The sequence below is a fragment of the Mustela erminea genome, chromosome X, assembly GCF_009829155.1.
Source record: "Mustela erminea isolate mMusErm1 chromosome X, mMusErm1.Pri, whole genome shotgun sequence".
NCBI lineage: Eukaryota > Metazoa > Chordata > Mammalia > Carnivora > Mustelidae > Mustela > Mustela erminea.
Window position 1 is genome coordinate 89,111,186 of NC_045635.1, and position 15,344 is coordinate 89,126,529.

Below are 15,344 nucleotides of genomic sequence, written 5' to 3' on the forward strand. Positions count from 1 at the left end.
TCATTCTTTAAAACACAGCTCTATTGGATACAGGGTTCTATAATGACAGTTGGTTTCTCTGAGCACTTTGAATAAGTTATTCAACTGCCACCTCCATTGTTTCTGATGGGAAGTCAGCTGTTAATCTGACTGGTGTTCGTTCTCTTGTAAGTAATGATTCATTTTTCTCCTGTTACTTTCAAGAGTTTCTCTTCGTCATTGACTGTTAGCATTTTTATTATGATGTGTCTGTGGACTTCTTCTTTATCCTACTTGGGGTGTGTTGAAATTCTTGGATGTGTAGGTAATGCTTCTCATCAAATTTGGGACATTTATATCCATTATTTATTGGAATATTTTCTCTGCTTCTTTCTCTTCTCTTTTTCTGGTCCTTTCATTACAGGTATGTTGGAGTGATTAATGGTCCTACTCTCTGTTCAACCTTCATTTTTTTTTCTTCCTGTTCTTCAGCCAAAATAATATCATCTCACTTAATACTTATAACCCGGTGAGGTAAGTAATATTATTATCCTCATTTAATAGATGAGAAAACTGAGGCTCAGATAAAGTGACTTGCCAAGGTCATGAAGTGATAAGTGTGGCTGTGAAGTTCAAACACAGGTCTGATTCCAAAGTTTGTACTACATCCTCTATATCATATTTTCTTGCTATTCGCCAGCAACTACAAGCACACAACTGAGGGATTTGGGAATGGGTGGCTCTCTTCTAGAGACTGCTTTCTTCCCATCCTCCTTTAGGGTAAATTCATATACCTAATGGTAAATTCATATACCTAATATATAACATATATTAAATAGTCATTCAATGTTTATTGCTTTGAATTCAATGATTACTCAATGGTAGCTAGCTTAAATGACTATGAGAACATCAATATTTTGATCTAAAATTAGAAAAATATATAGCTTTTTGAAGACACTGGTAACTTTATGGGGAAGCATTCATTAAATATGTGGACTGATTTATGAAAATACATATTGTCACTGCTGATAGTTCCCACTCAACAGCATTTGTTGATGTTTAGGCCTGGGGTCTTAGTCCTTTATTTACTAGGTGGTTATAATTAGGGATAATAGGGAGCTCTAGTAAATAAGTATTTCAACATTTAATTAGTTTTTTGGTTCTGCATATAGGAGGAGATCTTAGAAAGAATGTTATATTTATGGACAAATACTGAAGACCCCAGATAAATCATAAAGATTTAAAAAAAATCCTTAGAAATAATCATTTGTAATTTATCCTGAGAAAATGATACTTTTTGTATCCTATATTTCATACTTGGCATGTCTGTCCTATATAGTCTTTGATTATAAAAAGTGTTTTCTACCAATTCATCCTGAAACTGAGAGGGATTATCTTAATTTTTCTCTCCCTCAGTTTCTCTTCTTCAAATCCAAACTCTATCTATACACAAATACTAGATCCAAGATTCTGATGCAAGGAAGACCTCCTGGGACTCACCATCTATATATCTTTTAGCTACCACTGATTTCTGTCATGTTATCTGTAGCAGATGATATGAGAGAAGCAGCCTGGAGATCTGACCGTTGCTTTTTGTTCTTTCCAAATTCTATCACCAATATTTTCCCACGTAGTTTATATCCATTTACTAGATATAATGCTTGCCTTGCTATCTCCTTACCTAAAAGAGAATGAAAAAAATATCAATTTACATAGGGCTTAATAATTCAATTCTATTCCAAGTCTAGTTTATTTTGTTTTGCCTTAGAGTTAAATACAGGCTATAAGGCTATATAGTTATTTAATTTTATTCTCTTTTCTATATTTTCAAATCTGTATAACTCAGCAAGATTAAACTAATGGCTAAGAATAATGACAATAAAAACTTAAAATGGATGTATGAGAGTGCCTCCTAATTCAAAGATAAGGTTAAAGAAATAAGAACGTAGTGTGCCAAAGAAAGCTAAGCTAAGCTATAAATAATAATATATGAACCTCTTAGATAACAGATTACAGGTGTTGTGATAATGAAATCATTTTCAAAATAGATGACATGAATAAAAGATGTTATCATGTTAACATTTTGTTACTTTTTTCTTTTGATGGAAGAGTGGGAATCCTCATTAGGATAAGTAAGTTTAAGAATTCTTACACCCAGGGGCACCTGGGTGGCTCAGTGGGTTGGGCCTCTGCCTTCGGCTCAGGTCATGATCTCAGGATCCTGAGATCAAGCCCCGCATCAGGCTCTCTGCTCCGTGGGAGGCCTGCCTCTCCCTCTCTCTCTCTGTCTGCCTCTCTGACTACTTGTGATCTCTGTCAAAAAAAAATAAATAAAATATTAAAAAAAAAAAAAGAATTCTTCACCCTGGGGCGCCTGGGTAGCTCAGTGGGTTAAGGCTCTGCCTTCAGCTAAGGTCATGATCTCAGGGCCCTGGGATTGAGCCCTGCATCGGGCTCTCTGCCCAGCAGGGAGCCTGCTTCCCCCTCTCTCTCTCTGTCTGCCTCTCTGCCTACTTGTGATCTCTCTCTCTGTGTCAAATAAATAAATAAAATCTTTAAAAAAAAGAATTCTTACACCCACATGGATGCCTGAGGTACGGGAGTATACAGTATATAGCAGGGGTTTTCAATTTATGGGCCTCAGAGCCTGGATGTGGGAAATTTGGAAGTGGAATTATTGCCCAGAGTCTGTGAAATCACAGGCAAATAAGCAATGTCTTTAGACTAAACCAATTTATGTCCCACATATGTATATACTGAGAATTTTCAAATGTGAAACTGCTGTTACTAGTAAAAAACTATTTACTTTAAAGTACTTAGTTTATAAAATCTTTTTATTATATATTTTTTCAATTAATGGGTCATAGTAACCTGAGACCAATAAAATATATTTAAGTTTAAAAAGGGCCCTCATACCTGAAAAGACTGAAAACTGCTAGTATAGAAGACCCACAAACCTCCAACATGATAGGAAAGATAATATAAGAATGTATGAAAAAAGTGGAGGGGAGTTTTGATACTGCTTACATGTAAAAGCACTTGCCTATACATGGACAACTGGGCTGTTTATAAGTAATGATAGTTTAGGGATAATGAAAGGTGTAGCTCCTCCCCAGATTCCACCAAAATAAACAGTCTGGTCTGTTATAGAAAATGAAATTCCTCTATCATTATTCTCTTTTAATTAGAATACTGAAGTCATGTATTAAGATAGAAACAATTGTTAAAATAATTTAACATCATTCACTAGTTGATTATGAATTACTAGTGAATTAGCACGTTAACTTATAGTCTCTTAGTCTCAAAGGAATAGGGCATAAGGCAAGTACAAGTATGCTGACCAGAATACCAATATATTAATAAGTACTATAACTTGAACTAGAAATACTGTCATCAGCAAAGGGAAGGTACATTTTGATAGAAGGAAGTGCCAAGACTAGGGAAAACTGAGGACAATGGGATACAGTGGCCAGTCACGTATTGTCAATGGAGGAGAGGAAGCACAGAAGGGAGGATAGAGGAACACTGAAAACACATTTCCCTTACTTCTCTTTCCTTCTTCCCATGTGCTTCTTCAAGCACATACTTCTTATATACTATGGAGAAATCAAAGGGCTAGATTTAAACTAGAGGGGGTATAAATAATCTCCAATGAACTGATGCTACAATTAATTGTCCAGATAAGGCTACTTACTGGGAAAGGTGATAAAAGCCTGCCCCCTCATTCGTCCAGTCATCATTCGGAATTGAATTGGTGGTCCTTTTTTCTCCTGGAACCGAGCGAACAGTGAGACAAGATCTCTTTCGGTCACCCGAGGGCTAAGGTTCTTCAAGTATAACACCTAATATAAACCGAGGATCAACAGAAATATCACATGAGGAAGGTAAGGCAACTATTTCACTTTGGTCTGAATTAGTTCCAGATAAAGATGGCAGATTGAATACATGCATCTAATTTCACTCCCTCCAGAAAACTCTCTAAAACTATAGGGACTTAAACACACACACACACACACACACACACAGACACACACACACACATCTGAAAGAACAAGGAAATGAAGCAATAGCAACAATATTCTGGAAACTGAAAAATAATTAGATAAGTGTACTAAGAAAGCTGAATCTTAAACCAGTGGTGGGGAAAGCCAGGAACCAACCCAGTACACACTTAAGAATCCTCAAACAGTTTAGATAGCTTCACGTACCTCTGGGAATGAATGTACAGGGATAAGGTTAAGATAAGGTAGGTAGGTTGAAAGTTGTTTAAAAGTCAACTAGATCTTAAATACCTTTTCCTAAAATTAGCTACTAGGTAAAGGCCAATCCCAATCCTGGTGAATAGTGGTAGCTCATTTGCTGAATATGGGGAATGCCAGACACAGATGAGGGTGTAAATACTATAACTGAACAAAAGGGGATTAAGAGAAATAATGCACACTAAATATGATGAGCCCCAAGAGAAAAGATTAAAAAAAATACTGGTTTGGCATTGGGAATTTCTCCAACAAATAGACCAGCCAGATAATTTTAAAATGAAGCTAAAAGTCAACAAGGGCTGCTCATGTGCTCAGAGCTTCCAATCTGCTTTTTGGCCCCCTACTCATAAATATGGGCACAGATTACCAGGAATCTGAGGAAAGCCTCTAATGTCAAAGAGAGAACAGAACAAACTGAAATGAAAGCAAATGGGAAAAAACATCATGCAGGGTGAAGAAAACTTCAAAAAATCATTAATAATACTCTTAAGAGAAATGAGACAATATTCTGTTAGAAATGGGATGCTATTTTTTAAAAAAATAACATTCAAGAAAACAATAAAGAGCCCTCAAATGCAATTTAAGTTCTGATCAGCTTAAAATAAATTGTTATAACTATAAGATGTTTTAAGGAAGCCCCATTGTAACCCTAAAGAAAATACCTGTGTAAGATATGCAAAATAAGAAAGGAAAAAAGCACATCACTATTAAAAAACCAATGAAACACAAGGAAGACTTCAAGAGAGGAAAAGAGGGACAAATGAGCTACAGGACAGAAAACAAATAATAAATGGGGATAGTAAGTCCTTCCCTATCAATAATTACAAGTAAGTATGTTAAACTCCCTAATCAAAGACACAGAGTGGCCAAATGAATAAAAAAAACAAGTTCCAACTATAGCTGTCTACAAGAAACTCACTTTATATTTTAAGGCCACATATAAACTGAAAATGAAAGGCTAGAGAAAGATATTCCACACAAATGATAACCAACAGAAAGCAGGGTGGCCATACTTCTATCAGACAAAATAGACTTTAAGTCAAAACTGTCACAAGAGACAAAAATGGTTATTATATAATAACAGAAGGGTCAATTCACCAAGAACATATAACAAGTATAAATTTATATGTACCCAACATCAGAGCATCTGAATATATGAAGCAAACATTGAGAGAACTGAAAGCAGAAATAGATAGCAACACAATTAATACTAGGACATTTCAATACCTCAATTCCAATAGCAGAAGGAAAACAAGAAAATTTACAAATATGTGGAAATTATATGTCATACTCTTGAACAACCAATGGGTCAAAGAAGAAATAAGAAGAGAAATTAGAAAATATCTTTAGACAAATGAAAATGAAACCACAACGTAACAATATTAATGGAATGCAGCAAGAACAGTACTAAGAGGTAATTTTATAGTCACAAATGCATACATTAAAAAATAAGATCTTAGGGGTATCTGGCTGGCATGCAACTCTTGATCTCAGGGTTTTGAGTTCAAGCACCACCTTGGGCTTTGGAGGCTACTTCAAAAAGAGGAGAGGAGAGAAGAGGGGAGGGGAGGGAAGAGAAAAAGATCTCAAATAAGCAACTCCACAACTTAAAGAACTAAAGTAAGTATCAAACTAAGCCCAAAATTAGCAGAAGGAAAGAAATAAAGGTTAAAGCAAAAATAAACAAAAGAGATTAGGAAAAAAAAACCAACTAAGATGCTGTTTTTTTAAAAAAAGATCAACAAAATTGACTGCCTTTAGCGTAACTGAGGAAAAAAAAAGACGACTCAAAATCAGAAATAAATGAGATGTTACAACTAATGCCACAGAATTAAAAAGGATTACAAGAGACTACTACCAACAACAAGAGACTACTACCAACAACTATATGCCAATAAATTGGGTAACCTAGAAGAGAAGGATAAATTCTTAGAAACATACAACATACCCAGACTAAATCATGAAGAAACAGAAAACCTAAAGAGGTTTAGAACTAGCAACAAGACTGAATTAGTACTCAAAAACCTCTCAGCAGGGCGCCTGGGTGGCTCAGTGCGTTAAAACCTCTGCCTTTGGCTCAGGTCGTGGTCCCAGGGTCCTGGGATTGAGCTCTCTGCTCTGCGGGGAGCCCACCTTTTCTCCTCTCTCTGCCTGCCTTTCTGCCTACTTGTGATCTCTGTCTGTCAAATAAATAAAATCTTTTTTAAAAAAGAGTCTCTTCGAAAACAAAAAACAAAACAAAACAAACAAACAAAAAACACCTCCCAGCAAAGAAAACCCCAGGACCAGATGGGTTCATGGGTGAATTCTACCAAACATTTAAAGAAGAATTACTGCCAACCCTTCTCAAACTCTTCCAAAAAACTGAAGAGGAGAGAACATTCCCAAACTAACTTTATGAGGCCAGCATTACCCTGATACCAAAAGGGAAAAAATGACACTATGAGAAAACTACTGGCCAATATCCCTGATGAATACAGGTGCAAAAATTCTCAACAGAAAAGCAGTAAAATGAATTCAAAAGCACATTAAAAGGATCATATACCATGACCAAGTGAATTATCTCTGAGATGCAAGGATGGTTCCACATAAAAAAATCAGTGTGATATGCCACATTACAGAAGAAAAGATAAAAATCACATGGTCATCTTAACAGATGCAGACAAAGCACTTGACAAAATCCCAACACTCTTTCACGATAAAAATGCTTAAGAAACTAGGAATAAGAGGAATTTACCTCAACACAATACAGGGAAAATATGAAAGGCCCACAGCTAATGTCATGCTCAACAGTGAAAAACTGGAAAGCGTTCCCTCTAAGATCAGGAATAAGGCCAGGATGCCCACTCCTGTCACTTCTATTCAACTCAGTTCTAGAAGTCATGGCCAGAGCAGTTAGACAAGAAAAAAGAAATAAAAGGCATCCAAATGGGAAAGGAAGAATTAAAATCACATCTGTTTGTATATGACAAGATCCTATATGTAGAAAACCCTAAAAACTCCACAATTGTTTTAACACAAGTAAAACTAATACATTCAGTCAAGTTGTAGGATGCATACAAAAATTAGGAGCAAACAAAATCAGCAAAGTGGAAAGGCCATACACAGAATAGGAAAAAATATTTGCAGATCATATATTTGATAAAGGATTAATATCTAAAATATATAAGGGGCTCCTAACATAAAATAACCCCCCAAAACCCCCAAATAACCCAATTTTAAAAATGGGTAAAAGACCTGAAAGACCTGAATAGTCATTTCTTCAAAAAAGACATACAAATGGCTAACAGGTATATAAGATGCTGAATATCACTAATCATCAGGAACATGCAAATCAAAACCTCAATGAAATATCACTTCACACCTGTTAGGATAGCTATTAACAACAATAACAACAAAAGTAAGTGTTGGTGAGGATATGAAGAAATTTTAAACCTCGTATGCTGTTAGTGGGACTGTAAATGAGTATAACCACTGTGGAAAACAGTATGGAGTTTCCTAAAAATATTAAAAATAGAACTCAAATATAATCGAGCAATCCACTTCTGGGTATATATCCAGAAGAACTGGAATTGGGGTCTGAAAGAAATATGTGTATTCCTTTGTTCACTGCAGCATTATTTACCATAGCAAAGATATGGAAACAACCTAAACGTCCACTTACAGATGAATAGATAAAGAAAATGTGTATAAATACAATGGAATATTATTTGGCCTTAAAAAAACAAATCTTGGAAGACACTATAAATAAACCAAACACAAGAACAAATACTATATGAGAATCTGTAGAATACTAAATAGGAATTTATATCAGGCATCTAACATAATCAAACTCATAAAAGCGGAATAGAATCATATTTTCCAGTAGGCTAGGAGGAGGGGTAACTGGGGAGATGTTCATCACAGCATATAGTTTCACTTATGCAAGATGAAGAAGTCCTATACATCTACTGTACAGCATATTGCAAATAGTGTTCAATACTGTATTAGATACTTAAAATTTATTAAGAGGGTAGATCTTAGTTAAATGCTATCCAAGAAAAAGGAGGGAGGAAATTTCTAGAGGTGATGGTTAAGTTTAGGGCATTGTTTTGGTGATGGTTTAATGGTGTGCACTTATTTTCAAACTCATCAAGGTACACACATTAAATATATACAGCTTTACTGGCTGTCATATGTAAGTGATGAATCACTAAATTTTACTCTTGAAACCAACATTTCACTATATGTTAACTAACTAGAATGTAAATAAAAAGCTGGGGCACTTGGGTGGCCCAGTTGGTTAAGTGTCTGCCTTTGGCTCAGGTCATGATGCCAGGTTCCTAGCATTGAGCCCCACACTGGGCTCTGTTCTCAGTTGGGAGCCTGCTTCTCCTTTTCCTTCCCACTCATGACCTCTGTTACTATCTCTGTCTCTCTCTCTCAAATAAATAAACAAAATCTTTTAAAAAATTGATACTAAAAAACCCAACTGAACAAAAAAAAATGTACAGCTTCTTATACGTCAATTATACTTCAATTAAAAAAAAACAATGAAGGAAGTTAAGGACTTGTACACTGAAGACCACAAAACATTGCTCAAAGAAATTAAAGACACAAATAAATGCAAAATTGTCCCATATTCATGGGATGGAAGACAACACTGTTTAATTTTATACACTACCTAAAGTGATCTACAGATTTAATTCCATTCCTATCAAAATCTCAACAGTATTTTCTAGGGATAGAAAAAAAATCCTAAAATTCATGGGGAACCACAAGAGACCCCCCAAATAGCCAAAGAAATCTTGAAAAAATAACAAAACGGAGACTTCACACCTCTTAATTTCAAAACATATTACCAATCTATAATAATCAAAACAGAGAACTACTATAATGACAGTTATATAGACCACTAGAACAGAACAAAACCCAGAAATAAACCCACACATACACTGTCAACTGAGGGGCAACACACATATACAGTCAACTGAAGGGCAAGAAACACAATGGAGAAAAGATAGTTCCTTCAACAAATGGTGTTGGGAAAAGCTGGTATCCACATGCAAAAGAGTAAAACTGGACTCTTAATTTATATGACACACAAAAATCAACTCAAAATGTATTAAAGTCTTAAACATAAGTCCTAAACTCTAAAACTCCCAGAAGAAAACACAGGGGAAAAGCTTCATGACATTGCCTTGGCAATGATTTCTTGACTATTACATCAGAACCATGGGAAGCAAAAGCAAAAATAAAGTGGGACCTTTATCAACTGAAACACTTGCGTACAGCAAAGGAAACAATCAGCAAAGTGAGAAGGCAATGTACAGAATGGCACAAAATATTTAGAAACCATATATCTTATGGTTTAGAAGTTAATATCCAAAAAACAGAATTAAGTTTGGATATTTAAGAATTAAGTTTGGATATTAACTTAGAAGTTAATATCCAAAATATATAAGGAACTCTTAGAACCCAACAGCAAAAAGACAACACAATTTTTTAAAAATGGGCCCAAGAACTAAACATTTTCCCAATAAATACATGTAGGAAATAAGTTGAAAAGGATGTAGACAAATCAGGATTCTTGCACACTGCTGGCAGAATGTAAAATGGTACAGGTACTATGGAGAACATTTTAAAGGTCCTGCAAAAAAGTAAAAATGAACTACTACATGATCCAGCAATCCCACTTCCAGATACTTATCCAAAGAATTAAAATCAGAATATCAAAGAGATATCTGAATACATACATTCATTGCAAACTGTTCACAATAGCCAAAAGGTAGAGACATCCATCGTGGATGAATGGATAAAGATATGGTATACACACATACAGTGGAATATTATTCAGCCAGAAAAAAGAAATCTGGTCATATGCTACAACATGGGTAAATCTTGAGTGCACTATGTGAAGTGAGATAAGCCAGTCACAGAAGGACAAATACTACGTGATTTCACTTGTATGTGGTATCTAAAGCAGTCAAACTCATTGAAGCAAAAACAGCAGTGGTTGTCAGGGACTGGGGGAGGGGGAAATGGGAACTTGCTGTTCAATGTTTATAAAGTTCAGTCATGCAGGATGAAAAAGTTCTAGAGATTTCCTATACAACACTGTGCCTACAGTTAACAATACTCTAATGTATACTTAAGATTTTGTTACGAGGGTAGATCTCAACTTACATGTTTTATTACTATAAAAAAAGATGGAGGAAAAAATCTCTATGTGTTAGCTGGAATAAATTATATAATTTATACTTAAATGGAACTTGAGAAGAATTCAGACAGAAGCAGCACAAGCAAAGAGCCAGAAAACAGAGCCCACTTAAATAAGGTAATCACTGAAATATGAATAAATATATTAAACACTATAATAAGCAAGAGACTCTATGTGTCATAGGCTTTAGAAGCTAGGTATTTACATACTTAGCATTTAACTATACTTGTAACTTAAAGGCAAAGGCACAGATTAACTGACCTATGATTCACTTAAGTGAATTCAAGTGATCTAGAGTTTTGGCTCTGAAATACTTAAAGTAAAAGCATCATCAAATAAGATAACTATAGAAAGGAGTATGTGGAACATACTGCAAGTTTCTCACCAAGTAGGAAAGATCCATACTAAGATTGTTCCCTTTGATATGAACACTTTTAAAAAATGAAGAAGACTTCTGGTCGAGGCGGCTTGGTCACTTCTTGCTTGGGAGCATCTTCTTTGCTCCAAACACACACACACACACACACACACACACACACACACACACACACACACACATCCATCTACATGGATATAGATGTATGTATGTATTAACAACACATATATATATTCATATATATCAAGGTACGCACAACAATACAGCTAGGCTCAAAAACAAGATAAACATTTCTGTGAAACAGAAAAACATATTCAAGTGATAATACAAGATGAAACTTCCGGGCCTCATTCTGCAATATACAGTATCATTTTGTATGTTTTTGAAGTATATAAATAGTATTATATTGTATGCACTCTTTTGCAGGTATCTGTTTTAATGTTTAAAAAGGAGACTATTTTTAGGACAGTTTTAGATTTACAGAGAAACTGACAGTACATAGTACAAAGAGTTCCTGTAACTCCACACTCAGTTTCCTCCACTACTAACATCTTACATTACTATGGTGCACTGTTAAAATGAATGAATGGATATTGATAACTTATTATTAACCAAAGTCCATAGTTTATTTAGATTTCCTTAGTTTTCCCCTAATGTCCATTTTCTGTTCCACGATTCCATCCAGGGTACCAGAGTACATTTAGTTTTCCTGTGTTTTTAGGCTCCTCTTTGGTTGTGGTAGTTTCTCAGAATTTCCTTGTTTTTAAAAATCTTGACAGTTTGAGTACTGGTCAGATATTTTGTAGGATGGCCCACTACTAGGATTTTTTTTGTTGTTGTTTTTCTCACGGTTAGATTGGGGTTATGGGTTGAGAAGGAAGACCAGAGAGGAAAGTGCAGTTTGGGTCACATATCAAGCATGCATGCTATCAACATTATTAATGAGTGTTGATGCTGGCCTTGATTACCTGGCTGAGGCACTGTTTGTTAGGTTTCTACACTGCAGTATTATTCTTTTGTCTTGCCTTTCCATACTGTACTGTTTCAAAGTCACTCAAGAGCTCAAAACTAAGGAGTAGAAAGTTATGCTCCCCTAGTCTGAGATGGAGCATCTATATAAATTATTTAGAATTCTTCTGTGAGGGATATTTGCCTTCTCTCCCCCAGTTATTTGATTTACTCAATCATTTTTATTATCACTCTGGAGTCACAGCTATTTATCCTATACTTTAGGTTATAATCCAGTATTAATTTACCTAAGTTTGCTGCACAAATTGTTCCAATTTTGGTCACTAGAAACTTTCAGTTGGCTCCCGTGCTTCTTTGACATATACCCAACAATGTTTTTATGCTGGTATGTTCAGCACTTCCTACTTCCTCTCACTACAAAATGCTCAAGTTTCATCTTGTATACTTCCTGCCCCAGTTCTAGAGCCAGTCATTTCTCTGAGAAACCCTGGTTACTTTTATATATATATATATATATATATATAGAGAGAGAGAGAGAGAGAGAGAGAGAGAGAGCGCGAGCGCAAGCAGGGGAGGGGGTAGGGGGGCAGGGGCAGAAGGAGAGGGACAGGAAGAAAGAGAATCCTAAGCAGGCTCCATTTCATGACCCTGAGATCATGACCTGAGCCAAAAACCAAGAGTTGGATGCTCAACCAACTGAGCCACCCAGTTGCCACCTTGATTCCTTCATTAGAGAATGGCATTACAAACTACAATTTGGGTGCTGAAGATGCTTGTTGCTACTGGAGTATCACTTCATTTAGATCCTCTCAGCTGACAGGGAAAAAAATCATATATTTATACTAACCTGTGTGTATATACATATCGATAATTATTTTATATGTAACCATCTATATCTATGTCGATTTAAACATGATTTCATACTGATGTCTCTAACTCTAAACTACTGAATGGATCATTCCAGTTTCTTTCCTTTGCTTATCTGTAAATTCCACCAGTGAGAAACCTGGCTCCCAACACCTGCCATCCATTTACTTAATTGCTCCATCTCATAATACACATGTATCAGTATCAGGATTGCTAACCAGTACCTCCATGAGACGCAACCTTATTAACTAGGATACAGTGATTATATGCAGCTCTGTTTTTAGTCTTCTAGATTCTACATATTTCCAAAGATGCTTAAGTCAGTACCTTTCACACCCCATACCTTCACTGAAGTTGCTTCACGTATTTGTAACATAGATTCCCTTGTCAGAGTCTGCATTCTTTCCTGGGGTTCCCCTACCTCTCAAATGGTTTTTAATATTTGTGGGCACTAAGGGTCACTCTTTATACTGTACCGTTTTATGGGTTTTGACAAATGTGTATCTTGCATCCACCATTATATTATCATATAGAGTAAGTTTACTACCTTAAAAATCCCCTGTGCTTCACCTATTCTTTTTTTCCCAATCCCTTAAACTCCTGGCAACCACCGATCATTTACTATATGTTTTTGTGTTTTCTGGAATGTCATATAATTGGAATTACATAATATGTAGTCTTTTCAAACTGGTTTTCACTTATTAATATACTCATTAGTTCCTCTATGTCTTTCTGTGGTTTGCCAGATCATGTCTCTTAATTGACAAATTATATTCCACCATATAGATGCAGCACAGGTGATTGTCTCCATTCATCTACTGAAGGACATCCTGACTGCTTCCAGTTTGGAGCAATTGAGTAAAACTATTATAAACACTTGCATGCTGGTTTTTGTATAAATAATAGTTTTCAAATAAATTGGGCAAATAACTAAAAGTGTAACTTCTGGATTATATGGCAAAACAATGTTTAACTTGGTAAGACTACAAAACTGACTTCAAAGAAGTTGTACCATTTTGGATTCTCAAAAGCAATGAATGAGTTCCTGTTGCTCAGCAACCTCAATAGCCTTCGATATTGTCAGTTTTATTGTGAATTTTAGCCATTCTAATAAGTGTACGGCATCTCACTGTTGTTTTATTTTTTAATTCTCTGATGACAAATGATGATGAGCTCCTTTTCATATGCTTATTTGAGATGTATATAACTTCCTTTCTGAGATGTCTGTTCTTACATTTTGCCATTTTTTTTAAGATTTTATTTATTTGTCAGAGACAGAGGGAGAGAGAGCGAGCGAGCACAGGCAGACAGAGAGGCAGGCAGAGGCAGAGGGAGAATCAGGCTCTCCGCCGAGCAAGGAGCCTGATGTGGGACTCGATCCCAGACCCTGGGATCATGACCTGAGCCGAAGGCAGCTGCTTAACCAACTGAGCCACCCAGGCGTCCCTATTTTGCCATTTTTTAATTGAGTTGTTTTACTACTGTTGAGTTTTAGGAGGTCTTTGATTATTTTGGATACAAGTCCTTTATTAGACATGTTTTACAAATTTTTTTTCTATTCTTAGGCTTGTCTTTTGATTTTCTAAAATGTCTTTCACCTAGCAGTAGTTTATAAATTTAACAAAGTATGATTTTTCAATTTTTTTCTTTCATAAATCATGCTTTTGGTGTTGTATCTATTAAATGTATCACCAAACACAAGGTCATTTAGATTTTCTATTTTCTTCTAGAAGTGTTACAGTATTGTGTTTTACATTTGGATCTACAATCTATTTTGAGTTAATTTTTTTTTAAATAACGTTAAGATCTGTGTTTAGATTCCGATTTTGCATGTGGTAACCAGTTAGTTATTTTAGCACAACTGCCTGAAAAAACTATCTTTCCTTTATTGAATTGCCTTTGCTCCCTTGTCAAAGATTAGTCCATTATATTTGTGTGAGCTTATTTCTGGAGTCTCTATTCTATTCCATTTCTGGAGTCTCTATTCTGCTCCACTGATCTACGTATCTTTTTTTTTTTTTAACCCAAACTATCCTTTTTGATTATAGTAAATCTAAAAGTTGTGTGGTATAAGTCATCCCACTTTGTTCTTCTTCAGTATTATGTTGGGTATTGTGGGCCTTCTGTTTTTCCATACAAACTTAGAATCAGTGGTCTATATCCACAAAATAGCTTGCCAGGATTTTATTGGGATTGTGTGGAATCTACATATCTACATATTGGGAAGAACTGACATCTTAAGAATACTAGGTCTTCCAATCCATGAACATAGGATATCTCTGCATTTATTTATGATCTTCTTTAATTTTTCAGCACAGTTTTATAGTTTTGTGTGTATAGATCCTATACATATTTTGATAGATTTATAATTTAGTATTTCACTTTTTTGTGGTGCTTTCATAAAAAAGTATTGGATTTTAAATTTCAATTGTTCATTTCTTGGTAGAAAGAAAAGCAACTGGCTTTTGTATATAAACCTTGTATCCTCCAACCTTGCTACATTCCACTTATTAGTTCCAGTAGTTATTTCACATTGTTGTTATTGTTGATTCTTTGGGATTTTCTACCCAGACATATATGTCATTTGTGAAAAAAGACAACTTTATTTTCTCCTTCTCAATCTGTGTGCTTTTCCTTTTCTTATTTTACTGCATTAGCTAGCTTTTCTAGCACAATACTGAAAAGTAATAGGGAGGGGATTTATTCCTGATCAAAG

General features: G+C 35.3%; 1 protein-coding gene across 4 annotated transcripts in view; it reads right to left on the minus strand.

Annotated features, from left to right (window-relative positions):
• Positions 1-452: 452 nt before the first annotated feature.
• The window catches only part of RBM41 (RNA binding motif protein 41), a 54,170-nt gene continuing 39,278 nt past the window's right edge, over positions 453-15,344 (minus strand). For 3 of the 4 annotated variants that reach the window (XM_032330478.1, XM_032330476.1, XM_032330475.1), the window contains 2 exons: positions 3,653-3,800; positions 453-1,639 (listed from right to left, as the gene is read on the minus strand). In XM_032330478.1, the coding sequence (XP_032186369.1) occupies positions 1,473-1,639; positions 3,653-3,800 (315 nt within the window). In that variant the 3' untranslated portion in view covers positions 453-1,472. The remainder of the gene's footprint in view (positions 1,640-3,652; positions 3,801-15,344) is intronic. The other variant, XM_032330477.1, reaches the window with a different exon arrangement.